General features: G+C 45.8%; 1 protein-coding gene across 1 annotated transcript; it reads left to right on the top strand.

The window, feature by feature from the left end:
* The first annotated feature begins 134 nt into the window (after positions 1-134).
* Positions 135-12949, top strand: Ip259 (NSA2 ribosome biogenesis factor-like IP259). The gene is made up of 6 exons (XM_070527647.1): positions 135-208; positions 1530-2428; positions 2773-2814; positions 3022-3076; positions 5284-5501; positions 12439-12949. The coding sequence occupies exons 2-6, from the start codon at positions 1652-1654 to the stop codon at positions 12586-12588; spliced, it is 1242 nt and encodes a 413-aa protein (XP_070383748.1). The 5' UTR covers positions 135-208; positions 1530-1651; the 3' UTR covers positions 12589-12949.
* Positions 12950-13005: the final 56 nt, after the last annotated feature.

Genomic DNA, 13005 nt, shown 5'->3' with positions numbered 1-13005 from the left:
TCATAAACGCGCACAAGTAATTTCTAATAGAGGATATACTAATAAAATTTTGTTTTTCACGTGTTGATAATATTTTTAATTGTTTATCAAAAGTTAACAATGTCACTTTATTTCGCCTTTTTTTTTACAGTCCCTGCGATCACATTTTTTGCCCCCGCGTCTCGGAGAGTCTTTTCTATTCAATGGCGGTGTGACGCAAAGGCGGATTGTAAGTTTCTCCGTGTATTTTTCTCAAAATATTTCTTTTTTCCTGAAATTCAACCCTTACTAACACTTGTGATTATGCAGTTTATTTAAAGCTTATTGCGTCGCTCTTAGCGAGCCAGCATGCGTTGTAGTTAATTTTGTGACGCTTGTTAAAACTACGTGGAACGCTAGGACTAGTGCCGTGGAAGCCTCGCCTCGTGTTTGTCACTGTGCTTCCCCTTTGAACAGTTCTAATAGTAAATGTAAGTTTACGCGACTGGTTTGACAATTCCTGCGCGTTGATAAACACGTGTTAGTTGAAGTTAATAATAACGTGTGCGTGCGAACGCGTGATGTGTCCAACGTGGTCTTGTTGCGCGTGCCGGCCTTTGAACCATGTGTGCGATCGTCGTATGTGAACATTTACAAGTTTGGGCGCCACTTGATTGTTCTTGTATGTTCATGTTCTTGTGTGTTGTTATTTTCGCGTGCACTTTCATTGTCTGGATCGTTAAATTTGGTAGATTGAGCGCGCCGCTTTGCTGCCAAGTTTTGGGACTCTGTTCCGTCAGACCTTGTTCTGCGTTCTGAAAAACCTGGGAATTCGCCGTCACGCATTTATTCAGTCTTAGACGCGTCTTACTCCAGGACGAGGGTAACTGATCTGACTTTTTCGGCGATTTGTTAGCGATTGCTCCGGCACCGTTGTAATATTGGTATTGCCGAAGTTCTCGGTTGCGCTTCCAATGTGGACAGATCGCAAAACGATTGCATTGTCTGTTGCAACCGCTGTCTTGTTGTAAATTTGCGCGAACGTGGCATTACGTCGAGGTAGCGCCGGTTTTCTTTGTTGACAAGGTAAAGGTGCGCCTTGGGCCTGCGGCGAGGTTTAACGTGTGTAGGATTTAGCACTTGTCTGTGCGCCATCTGTCAGTAGTCGGGCCATCTTGATCGGAAGCGATCGTTGTGGCATGAGTGATAACGCTACCTCATGTTTTCTTGACCTCTTCTCCGAATTCCGTCCAGATCGTCTGGCAGCGGCATATTTGGTGCAGATTTGTTTAAGCCTTGCAAGTGGTTGTAACCAAGCACGATCTCCTGCTTAAAAAAAAAAAAAAAACGCCGCCTAAGGTTAACTGTGAACTTGGGTTGGGTAAAACGAGCGACTGTTGTAGGCAGCCGACGCGTTCATTTATGACCACGAAACAGTTGTGCAGTGCAGGCTAATTTCCGAGCACGGTCAGTTTCGAACGCGTGGCAATGGAGGGCGCGCGCTGCCCTAGCGCTTAGCTTAGCAGTGTACTGCAAAGGAGCCTGAGGGAACACCTGTTGTCCCTTCGCAGGTGACTCGAGATTTCGGAAACGCAGAGTACACCGCGGCCAGCCGCAACCCCAAAACTTGGCAGCAAAAGAGGGATTGTTAGCAGGAGTGTCGCTGCTGCGTTGAGCAGACACCGCCAGCAACATGCCGCAGAACGAGCACATTGAGCTTCACCGTAAACGGTATGGCTACCGGCTCGACCACCACGAGCGGCTTCGCAAGCGGCTCGGCCGGAAGCCGCACGAGGATGCCGTTAAGGCCAAGACCACCCGGGGCCTCAAGGCGAAGATGCTCACCAAGCAGCGCTACTCTGAGAAGGTCCAGATGAAGAAGACGCTGAAGATGCACGAGGAAAAGCTGACCAAACAGCGAGGACCCGAGGCAGCGGCACAGGGCGCAGTTCCAGTCTACCTGCTGGATCGTGAGAACCAATCAAGGGCCAAGGTCCTGTCGAACATGATCAAGCAGAAAAGGAAAGAGAAGGCCGGCAAGTGGGACGTGCCCATTCCGAAAGTCCGTGGCGTAGGAGACTCCGAGGCGTTCCGGGTGATCAAGACAGGCAAGCGGAAAAAGAAGGCATGGAAGCGCATGGTGACCAAGGTGACGTTTGTCGGGGAGGGATTCACGCGCAAGCCTCCGAAGTTTGAGCGGTTCATCAGACCAATGGCGCTTCGTTTCAAGAAGGCTCACGTGACTCACCCAGAGCTGAAGGCCACCTTCTGCCTGCCGATCATCGGTGTGAAGAAGAATCCGAGCTCGCCGCTCTACTCCCAGCTGGGGGTGATCACGAAGGGAACTGTGATCGAAGTGAATGTCAGTGAACTGGGTCTCGTTACACAGGGTGGCAAAGTGGTTTGGGGAAAGTATGCGCAGGTGACCAACAACCCCGAGAACGACGGTTGCATCAATGCTGTTCTTCTCGTGTGAATAAAATAAAGGAGTTTTTCTTGTCAATTGTTTCTCTTTCATAGCTTGAAGCCATCCGGTTGTTCCTTTTGTAGGACTTCCACCGTTTTTGGTAACATGCACCCAGCCTCATTGTTTCAAGGCCACTGTGTGCATGACCAGAGCTCATTCAAGGTTGGGCAGAAAGGGTGCTTGAGTGGTTTGCCAGCTGGGGATGCTTGTCCTCCAAAGCATTGGAGGGAACTTTAGACATCTCTGGTGATCTGCAGTGGCCTGATAACGTGGAAGGTTGCTATTGGGTCTTTTGACTATGCACTGTCTTATTTCTTTTTGTTTCCTTATCACAGGTCGCCATGCAGATCTTTGTGAAAACTCTCACTGGCAAGACCATCACCCTAGAGGTGCGTGTACCTGCTGTTGCTTCCTGCAAACATTCTAACGATTTTGTCAATGATGAATCATGTACCACACATACGCACTTACCTGGTGATAAACGCAAAACACCGAATCACTATATGCAACTTCTGATGGCTTGTCAAGTGTTCTATAACCTGTAAAAGCCCGTGCAGTCTTGTGAGCCTCGTATTTTTTTCCGCCCTCATACCTAGGTCGAGCCAAGTGATACCATCGAAAATGTCAAGGCGAAAATCCAGGACAAAGAGGGTGAGTTCTGCACGGAAAGCAGTTGACAAGCTACTTTCACAGCAAGTCTGTTGATTAGACAAGAGGTGCTATCGACTGTTATGACAGTTCTCAAGATTTTCTGAAAAGAGTATATCATTGACCATGCCCGTATTTTAAGGGAATGTGGAATAAGTTAGGAGCAATACGCAGGCAAATTTTGAACTTGTGTATGTGTCAATTATGGGTTTAGTGAATATTGTCAAGGCTTGTTTAGATACGGGAAAAGCTTAAGAAATTGCCCTGCATTCCTTGGAGGAATGTGAAATAAACCTCAAAACATTTAATATTTTTAGCTGATCGGAGGGTCACTGCATAGGATATGTGCTGAAAGTTTGAAGTATATCTTAAGAGTATTTCAAAATATTTGTGCATTACTGGTCTTTATTAATTTGAAGCCTTGCAAATATTTTCTGAACCCTTGGTATTCCCCTATTTTCATGCAGTGTAAGGGCTCCGTAGGTGGTTTCTCCGATGTCCTTGGCTTATTAAAACAAGGCGCCTTGTTTGTTTCCTGAATGTAAAGATCAGGTAATGGGCGATGTCTAGGCAAAATTTGGAGTGTGTTGGTTAATTTGCAGCCTTTGCAGTGAAATACATATGCAAGTGGAGTGCTTAGTTAAGAGTATCTTGCGAGCAGCACAGAATTTTGCTGTTTGCCCTGGCAGAGCGACAAATGCCACTATGATCAAATTTAATGAGAATGCGGGGGATGCTACTGCAAAGTCTTAGGTGCGTGTGCATCAAGTGCAGCTTTTGCCAAAAAATCTGAATCAAGTGTTCAGAAGTGTCAGCAGTTTTCAGTTTGTCTTGCCAATGCCCCACCTGTTGTTCCCAAGTTGATATTTTGTGATAATGGGTGTAATGTTCGTTGTGTAATGAAACTTCAGCATTCCTGGACTAATTAAAAGCATTGCAAGTAATTACTGAACTCCTCAGACTTTTATTTAAACGCAACATATGATTCATATTAGGTTTCTGTGGTGTCTTTGATTAACTAAACCAAGCACCTTTTTTATATCTTTTTTAATTAGAGCCATGTTTGGGGTAATGTCCAGGCCAGGTTCAAAATGTGTTTGCTGATTACAGCTTAAGCAGTAAATTCATGAGTGCGAACGATCCGAATTGTTCCAGCTGTGTTTTACGAGCTGCACAAAATTGATCCTGCTGACTTGGTTGAAGTGCAAATGCAACAGATCAAATTTGGCGAGAAGGGAGGTGTGAAACCTATGGCCAGTTTTGTGGTGTATGGATGAATTCCTGCTTTTGTTTCAAATCGTGAATTTCTCGTGTGTTGTACTATATGTAACTGCTGTGTCCAATTGACCATTAATATAAGGGCTATATTTAAAATGATTTAATTACAGGGAGCTTATTGGAAGCATACAAAAAAAAAACAGCGTCACTGGAAATATGGTGATTCAGCAAGGTCACACAAGTCGTGCTTTGTTTAGTGAGAAGTCGCCAGTGCACTGGATGTGGACAGAGTTGTTGGGCAGTGGTCGACTAAAGCAAAGGCAAATGAGCTCCCTGCATCCTACCAGTAATTTGTAATGCTGTTACAATATAAATCCAAATCGTCTACGCTCTGCTCATAATGCTGTGGCTTTGCAAACACATCTGAAATTAACAGATGCATCTAGTTGTGTACAGGATGAAAGAGCCCGGATTTAATGTTGTACTCATCTCGGAGAATGTGACTTGTTGTAATGTAAAATATGTGCTTGAAGAGCAACCAGTATGTCTACAGTGCTGTGGTACAGTTCTTGAGGCTCAGCCACATTTCAATGCATTTGCCAACATTGAATTACAAATTAAATGCTCCCCAAAACAGCTTACATGCCTTCTTCGCACAGTGTTGGTTCTCATGGACTGAATTGCACGTTAAGCAGGTTAGTGTGCTGGTTCGCACGTGACCATTACTTTTTTTTTTAGGGCCTTTTTTTCTTGAGGTATGATAAAACTGTACAGGACAGGCATTGGTGTTTCACTGGTGGCATATTAGCTTTGTGTTGAAACCTTCCAGTAGTGTCACCGAAGTTAAAAGCAGTCCTTGGAGAAGGAAGTTCAATCGTTGGCTTTTGATTCCGCCTTTGTAGTTCTTTTTGTCACAGCAGCAGGGACGATGCCCGAATCGTGACGCATGGGACTTGAGGTGTGAAGTCTGTGGCTTATTTGATTTTGTGCAGGTATCCCGCCCGACCAGCAGCGTCTGATCTTCGCTGGCAAGCAGCTTGAGGATGGCCGCACACTGTCGGACTACAACATCCAAAAAGAGTCGACTCTGCACCTGGTGCTGCGGCTGCGCGGTGGAGCCAAGAAGCGCAAGAAGAAGAACTACACCACCCCCAAGAAGAACAAGCACAAGAAGAAGAAGGTCAAGTTGGCTGTGCTGAAATTCTACAAGGTGAGCATGTCGCAGCATCTTGTGTGAATGTTTCGTTTGTGCCAAGTCCTCTCGGAAGGCCCATCGAGGTACCTCGGGGTGGAGAAACAATGCTGCTTTACTTTCGCCAATTCCAGAGTGGCTTGTTGACTTGCAAAGAAAAAGCTAAAATTTTCCAGCTGTTGGATTTATGTATTTACGTTTGTTCAAAACTTTGAAAAGCCATAAAGGAGAGAGGGTACCTGCATGGAAATGTCAGAATCCTGACTGGAACCATATTCTCGGTAAACTACTTCCATTAAACACTGATTAGCTGGGCCCAGTTTGCATAACACTCATTGCTCCAGATGCCACATGGTGTAAAAGGTGAAAGTGTACCCCTTGAGGCGAGTTTGGAGGTCGCCATCTTTAGGTTGCAAGGTGCTCGTTCACACATCTACTCATCAGTGCAACATAGATTGCATTTGCAGGTGAAAGGAATCTCGTGCAGGCACCTATCTGCTTTCACACAAGCCCGCTCTAACTTGTTTCTTATCGAAAAGACAACCAGACTACAGTGCCGTACTACCTTTAGTATCTTGAATCCACAGCTTCGAGCTGCCTCGTTTCTCATTCTGCTTTCATGTCTTTTTTAGAAGCTACTGTGAGTTGCTCACTATTACCCACCAGGGATACCCTGCTTGCTTGAGCCTCAGTACCTGTTCCACCATGCTCTAATTCACCTGGTGCACGCACAACTTGGCCAAAGCAGCTCGAAAACACAAGCTAGCTGTGCCGTTATTCACGATGTTGGTGTACGCAGGACGGTAGCTTAACAGTGGCTGGCACTGCCAGCAAACTTGCTTTTGGTCAGTGACGACTGGGTGGTCATCGGTGTTCCTGAATGTCTTTTCAATAACTCCATTGGGGAGCATTCAATGCCTCGGGTCTACTGCTGCTGAGGACAGGGGTGACCCTAGAGCCTATGCAGACTCCTGACTGCTGTACAATTTTTGGTTCCATCCTGTAGTTGTAGATTGAAAATAGCATTCTGGAATCTCCACAAAAGCCTTCATTGAAGTATACAATTTACTTGCAAAGGTGTACTTGTTTTTTTTTACTCTTTGCACAAGCTTTGAGCCAACCTACTGCAGCCGTTGAGCTGGGAATAGTGAACGGGTCATAAATGTTCAACGATTCAAGATGCTTCCGCAAGTCACTGGTCATGATCCTTTGCCACTTCTTATGCTATGAAACTATCGTATGAAGAGGCATAGATGGGTTGTTTGCCTTTGCAGCAGGAAAAGGTTAGTGACTCGTGGCTTTTTTTGCTTTTCCTATTTGAGCCTCTTTGGCATATGCAAAGCGCAAGATTTGATCTAAGAAGCACTCATTCGTTTGAAGCTCTTTGGGATCGCCGCTCCCCCCCCCCTCTTTTTCTTTTCTTGTGCGTCTCTTGTGGCATCACAACAAAGGGCTCATCTTCATTGTCGGCACATGGCAAGCCAATCTGTCAGCAGTGAAAAGGCTTTTGAGTGTTCTTGTGCACGGGAGGTCCTGGAGAACGGCATTCGTGCAGTCAAGGATGCGTGTTGTTCTTGACTTCCTTGGGAATGAATCGGCTTACAGTCGTGGACATAGGCAGTTTGTCTGTGGTGCTCAGGGCTGTTTATATTGGGAATATTCAGTAACTGCTTTGAAGTGCCAAAATAAAGTACATGGCTAAACTGCCAGAAAGTTGCCCAAGCCAGTTATCCTATTTTTATTTCTCAGTGCACTTGAAATGCAAAATAAACAAGTGCAAATTTTGGTGCGAGATTTTTGCTACATGTTTTTGGTTATAGAAAATCATGATTTGGCAAACATTAGAGCAGAATAAATAGCATCACCTGCTAGATCTATTCAGTGTGAGCGCAACTGCATAAAACTTGTTGCCAAGCAGAAAAGCTCCGCAAGACGATGTGTCATGACCATTAAAATGACAGAAAAATGAATATGAAGTTTCTGTTGCTTGATGTTGCACTATAGCAATGTAGATATCTTCACGATGTGGCCCCGGTTTTTCAGCAACAAATTCATGCCACATATGGTGGCACAGCTAAAAAAGAGCAATGAAAAATTTGACATAGCATCATGTATACTAGTCCTCGAAAACAGTACGAGAGCTACTACCACCTGCTTCAGATTTGTTTCAATTTTTAGATAACATCTATGTGGCATCTTCGTGTATTCTGCTCTAGCCACTAGTAAATGTGGAGGGAGGGGGAAAAATAGAATGAATGCTGTGAACCTTCGCAGTGTTGCATTCACCTCGGCTCACACACCACATAGACCCTACAGCTGACCGGCACAGTAGCCAGTCATTGCTGTCTTGTTCCCCTTAGCAAGCTTGTTTCGTTGCAATATTTCTGTCTGTGTGGTCATTGTTACACCAGTGAAGCCTTCGGTGATCCTTTTCAACGCCCCGCCACACCAAACAGCTGATCCCACTGTAGCCCAGCTTCTCTGCCATTGCTGTGTTGCTCCTTGATGAACTGGTCAATGGCAATTTGTGATGTAGCCGTTCAAGATGCTCATTGAACGCTTGTGGCCGGAATATTTGCATTCATTTTTTCATTGTTGCCACCGGCATTCTTCTTTGCCATTGAGCTGGCCTTTTATGCTTGTAATGGTAGTTGCTGTAGCATCACTGTAAGTTTCTAATTGTGGCTTCATGCTGACATACATCTCTGTTAGTGACCAAGTGAACTCGGAGATCAGGGTATTTCTCCGCTGTGATGAGTTCAGCTCTCTGTGGGTACTTCCTCAATCACTGTCGCAAGGTTGTGGTTCGGTGATTATTTGATCCAATCTCTTGTTCCTTTTTTGATCGGAGGTGTAAGGTCATAATCATTCGCTCTTATTTTTAGAGTATTGTCATTTTTCTGTTGCAACTTACAGTTGACGTTCTTCAAACAGTGGCATACTTGTTTCAGTCAATGAGGCAGATTACAATGACATCAGCATAAGAAAGCGTAGTGCTGCAATAACACAAATTACCAACCGTGGTTGCTTAGTGGCTGTGGTGTCATGCTGCTAAGCATGAGGTCGCGGGATTGAATGCCGGCTATGGCGGCCGCATTTCGAGGGGGCGAAACGTAAAAACACCCCTGGTACTTAGCTTTAGGTGCATGTTAAAGAACCTCAGGTGGTCAAAATTAATCTGGGGTCCCCCGCTGCAGCATGCCTCACAATCAGCTTGTGGTTTTGGCAGATAAAATGCCATAATTTAATTTTTAATTTAGTAACACAAATTGCTAAAAATATAATAACGACAAAATAGCCTGTGTTTCTCAATTCAAGAATATTTTTCTTTTCTGATTTCCATGCCTTGCATATGAAGCCTTCAGTTATTATTTTCAAGGTTTCGGCACACCAAACAGCTGCTTGCACTAGCTCTGCTGTTTCTTTGTTGCTCCTGGTTAAGCCTTTTATGGCTTCCACTGCTATGCTGGATAGTGAGGCCTATGATGCCCGACCATGGCTAGTCTGTCTATGTACTGCTACATGCTTGTGCTGTCATGCTCCTCATATCGACCTGGCAGGTATTGTGGTGTAAGTCGCAGTGCGAAACGTTCGTCGTTGCCAAGTCTGAAAAGGATGTTGCTGCCTTACCTGTGCTTTGAATGACCATCATTCCTCAGCCATTCGCCTCGAATGGCGTTATCGAGGTATCCTTAGTAACCCTCAACAAAGAAATTCACTCTTCGTGTTTGCTGCAGGTCAAGCCTGTGAACAGAATCTAGAAGTACACGTTGCTGGGCTAGTCTGTTCATATTGGTGCTCCCCTTGTTCCCTCCTGTCCTTCCTTGTTTGTGCCAAACGACCACATTTGTTGTCTACTCAGCTGTGAGCAGAAGCTAGGCACAGAGCACACACCGTATTTACTCAATTCTGCGTGCCCCCCCCCCCTATTTTCATGGCGATATCTCGACAGGACGGGCGCAAAAAATGTTTGGCAAACATTCAAAAGATGCCCAAGTGCTGACAGTGCACTCGCCACTTGTCTGATGCTCGTTACTCGGTAACTCTCACTGCCACACAAGTCCGTCCCACCGCTTCAGCTGCCGCTCTCAGTATCCGTTAGCAGGTCGCATTCTGTTCCGTTAAAATTATTCTTCTCGACTAGGCCTCAATGTTGACTTAGAGCCGCTTCCATGCCTCCGAAATCCACCTTGCCTTGGTTGATGGGGACGCTTTCTGCAGCTTTTCCAGTCAGCATCATCTTCTGGTCGTGGTTCCGCACCCACTCTTCGTACTCCTGTCAGATTAGTCTTAAATAGATCAAGAGGTTTCAGCACTTGCGTCGTGCTGCCTGGAATAACATCCAAGTTGCAATTGCCCTTCTGAAACTTTCTTTACCTCCGCAGTAAGATGGCCGCAAAACACATCCAACAGAAGCATCGTTCACGCATGTACAGCACCGTGGGCCCCAGCACTAGTGCTTGTTACCCTGATCTAAAGCTCTTCAACTGTGCACGCCCTCAGCGTGTCAAAATACACAGGTGTCTGTTTGGCATTGCCAATCTGGTGAGCTGTGTTCCTTGTGGAGCTTCTTCACATACCGCTGAAGAGCGATAAGTTTTCCTTTGGAATTGGCTGGCAGCTTTTGGCGTACTGTCTAGCATCTCAAACAAAACCCAGTTCTCATCATGCGCTCCATCCAGCTCCGACTAGCGCGAAACACCATGCGGGGAATCTGCCATCTTGCAATCTCCAGCGCTTTCATCTGGGTTGCATCAGCAGTGACAGCAAAGCTCTCACATCGTTCTTGTTTGCTGCGAACGAACGTGGAATTCTTCAATTTGCGGATGACAGCTCTTGTGCAGTCCCGCTGCTTCCTCCACCTGGTGTTGCAGGCTCGGTCCACATCAAATTCTGCCGTAGCTCTGTCGTTGCTATAATCTGGCAAATGCATTTACTGTTCGCTTGAGCTTAAGCTGTAGGAAGCCCTCTTCAAACTCATTTCTTACTTTTGTTAGGGCTGTCAAGCTGACACGAAATAAAGCAACCTGTGACCACGTAACTTGCCAAACGCTGCTGATACCAGGCCCACAAGGAAACACTGGTAGTTATCGAGGTCCGTTTCAGCCAGTTTCGTAGGGGGGTGTTCATTTTTTGGTAAGCTTTTTGGCGTCCTGTGCCGCCATCTGTCATGTAGTGTCAGAGCGCAGCAATGCAAGCAGCCGGAGATTGCGCCGCCAATACCACACCACCTCTGGACTCTGGCGGCTCTGGCTCGGCAACCTTGGCTACGCACTCTAGCTTGGAAAAAAAAGGGGGTGCTTAGATTAACATGCTTTTCCTTTTTTTAATAGCTGAGAGGGGTTAGACTCTTGAAAATGCAGTACTCCTTGCTTCAGTCTGTAGTGTCACTGCCCAGCAGATTGAGCTTGCATTTTCTTGTTCACGGCAGTGCCAAGCACTATTTTCATGTTGCTGGCAGGTGTTGCGTACCCACTACTTCCTCGGTTGATAAGGGAAACTGGGCTGGTGTAATATAGTGGTTCCTGCTGCTCGATTTTAGACTGGCCTTGTGTCACCACTGCTCGGGGCCGCCCGATGCCATTGCTAACACAGATGGAGCGCCACTCAGTCTACCGACGAAGCTTGAAAAGGAGCAGCTAACGGTGTCATCGCGAAATCATTTCCCATTATCGATCCAGTCCGACCAGCACTCAAGAGACGGGTCGACAAGGTCTCCTCATTAATGTGCTAGGTTGCAAATTAATACTCTATCCGGTAGAAGCAACTGGAAACTTTGGGAGTATGGCATGTCTTGCCAAACGCATGAGTTGTGTTGAGCCAAGCTGAAGAGATTTGGGTAGTGAAAGGAAGTTGGTCAAACGTGAAGCAAGCGGCTGATTGAACATGAAGCAGCATAGCAATCAAGCAGATGCCAAGAAGCCCAGCTGGCAGCGTGAGAGCCAAGAAAAATTCAGGCGCACTGGGCCAGTATGCAGCGAGTGCGTGCTTTGGTCGATCAGCTCTGTTCGTCAGTGCTGTCGCACTTTGGGCGTGACAGCATCTGTTCATCTCCATGGCAAAGTACACACATACAGAAAACAGCATCAAAACAAGCCCAAGATGGTGGCTGCCATTCACAGGATTTGCATGTTGTGAGTGTGTGAATATCACACTGGCCAATTTTCTATCATTTTGTGCATCCCGTCACTAGTTTCAGCTTTGCAGCAGTGGTGCCTTGAGAACCATGTTTGTTTCAAAAGGTGCGTGGTTGGTTCATGCTTTCGGTGTTCACTTGGTGCAGGTGTACAATCAAGAGCAAAAGTCTGGAAACCACAGCATTGGCGAAAATGTTAATTTCATCTAGGGCAGCTGTGCAGCGTGAAACTGACGTAATGCATGGTGCTGGGCAAACAGCTTCACATAGGCAGTACTACTTGATTTCAGCCTTTATGCCTAGGTGGCAGACAAAAAATATATATATATATATTTAGGGGCACTTCTGGTCCCCAGACTTTTGTTCTCAACTGTACAAGATTGTATCTGCAGGTGCAAAACACATGCACAAGTGCCGTTGAAGTGCGCCTGCAGTGCCTAAGCAAGTGAGGGACATTAATGCCTCGAACGCCGATCATACCTTCGATTGGGGAACTCTTGAAACTTTGGCATTTGTTTTTGTCTGTCACATGGTGCCAGCACCACTGAAATCAAGCTGCGCTATTTCTTAACTTCTCCTCCACTTCTGTGAAATTATTCGCATGGTGCAGGTGAATTCATTGTACCTAGTGTGGTGAAAACAACTAGTAAAACAATGCATTGGTGTTGTGTAGGAAAGAAAGGAATTGTAGGTATGTACATGTTTTTCTTTTAATGTGAGAAACAGTTATTTCAGATTGTGGCAATGTATGTATTTCAATGCTGTATTGTTTTGTCTTTTGGAGGGTGTAACCAATGGTTTTCATTGACAATTTTCCAGGTCGACGAGAACGGCAAGATCACTCGCCTGAGGCGAGAGTGCCCCAGCGAGGACTGTGGAGCAGGTGTCTTCATGGCCGCGCACTTTGACAGGCAGTACTGTGGCAAGTGCTGCCTGACCTACGTCTACAACAAGCCCGACGAGAAGTAGACGACGTTGTGGCCACCTGTTGCTGCTGCGTGTAAAATAAAAACCCACGCCAAAAAACTTGGTGTCGACTTTTTCTGGGCAGTGGGAGTGAGCATACTCCAACACTCCCAGGGGTTAGTTCTAGTAGTAACACATGTATATGCCCCAGAAAGTGGATGGGAAATGGGTACTGCAGTAGCTGAATTAGTACAGCATCGCACATGTAATGTCAATTGTTCCCCATCTGTGGCAAGTTTTTTCGTCCACTTTCAATTCCATTGATTTATTTATCTTTAATTCTATTAGTAAGTACAATTTTCCCTGTGTTCTTTGCATCTTCGTTGGCTTTTATATATGATTAATTAAAACATTTCACCCCTCACTTTCTCGTAACTCACTTTGGGGCTAGATTGAATAGCATAATTAGAATGCATCACA

Source organism: Dermacentor albipictus, chromosome 10 (genome assembly GCF_038994185.2).
Source record: "Dermacentor albipictus isolate Rhodes 1998 colony chromosome 10, USDA_Dalb.pri_finalv2, whole genome shotgun sequence".
NCBI classification, from domain to species: Eukaryota; Metazoa; Arthropoda; class Arachnida; order Ixodida; family Ixodidae; genus Dermacentor; species Dermacentor albipictus.
This window is presented reverse-complemented; position numbering and strand designations above follow the sequence as displayed.

Bases quoted from the DNA above. Each gene is read 5' to 3' on its own strand.
- Ip259 (XM_070527647.1), top strand. From the start codon at position 1,652: ATGCCGCAGAACGAGCACATTGAGCTTCACCGTAAACGGTATGGCTAC. The intron at 3,077-5,283 runs GTGAGTTCTGCA...GATTTTGTGCAG, and splicing joins GAAAATCCAGGACAAAGAGG to GTATCCCGCCCGACCAGCAG. The intron at 5,502-12,438 runs GTGAGCATGTCG...ACAATTTTCCAG, and splicing joins CTGTGCTGAAATTCTACAAG to GTCGACGAGAACGGCAAGAT.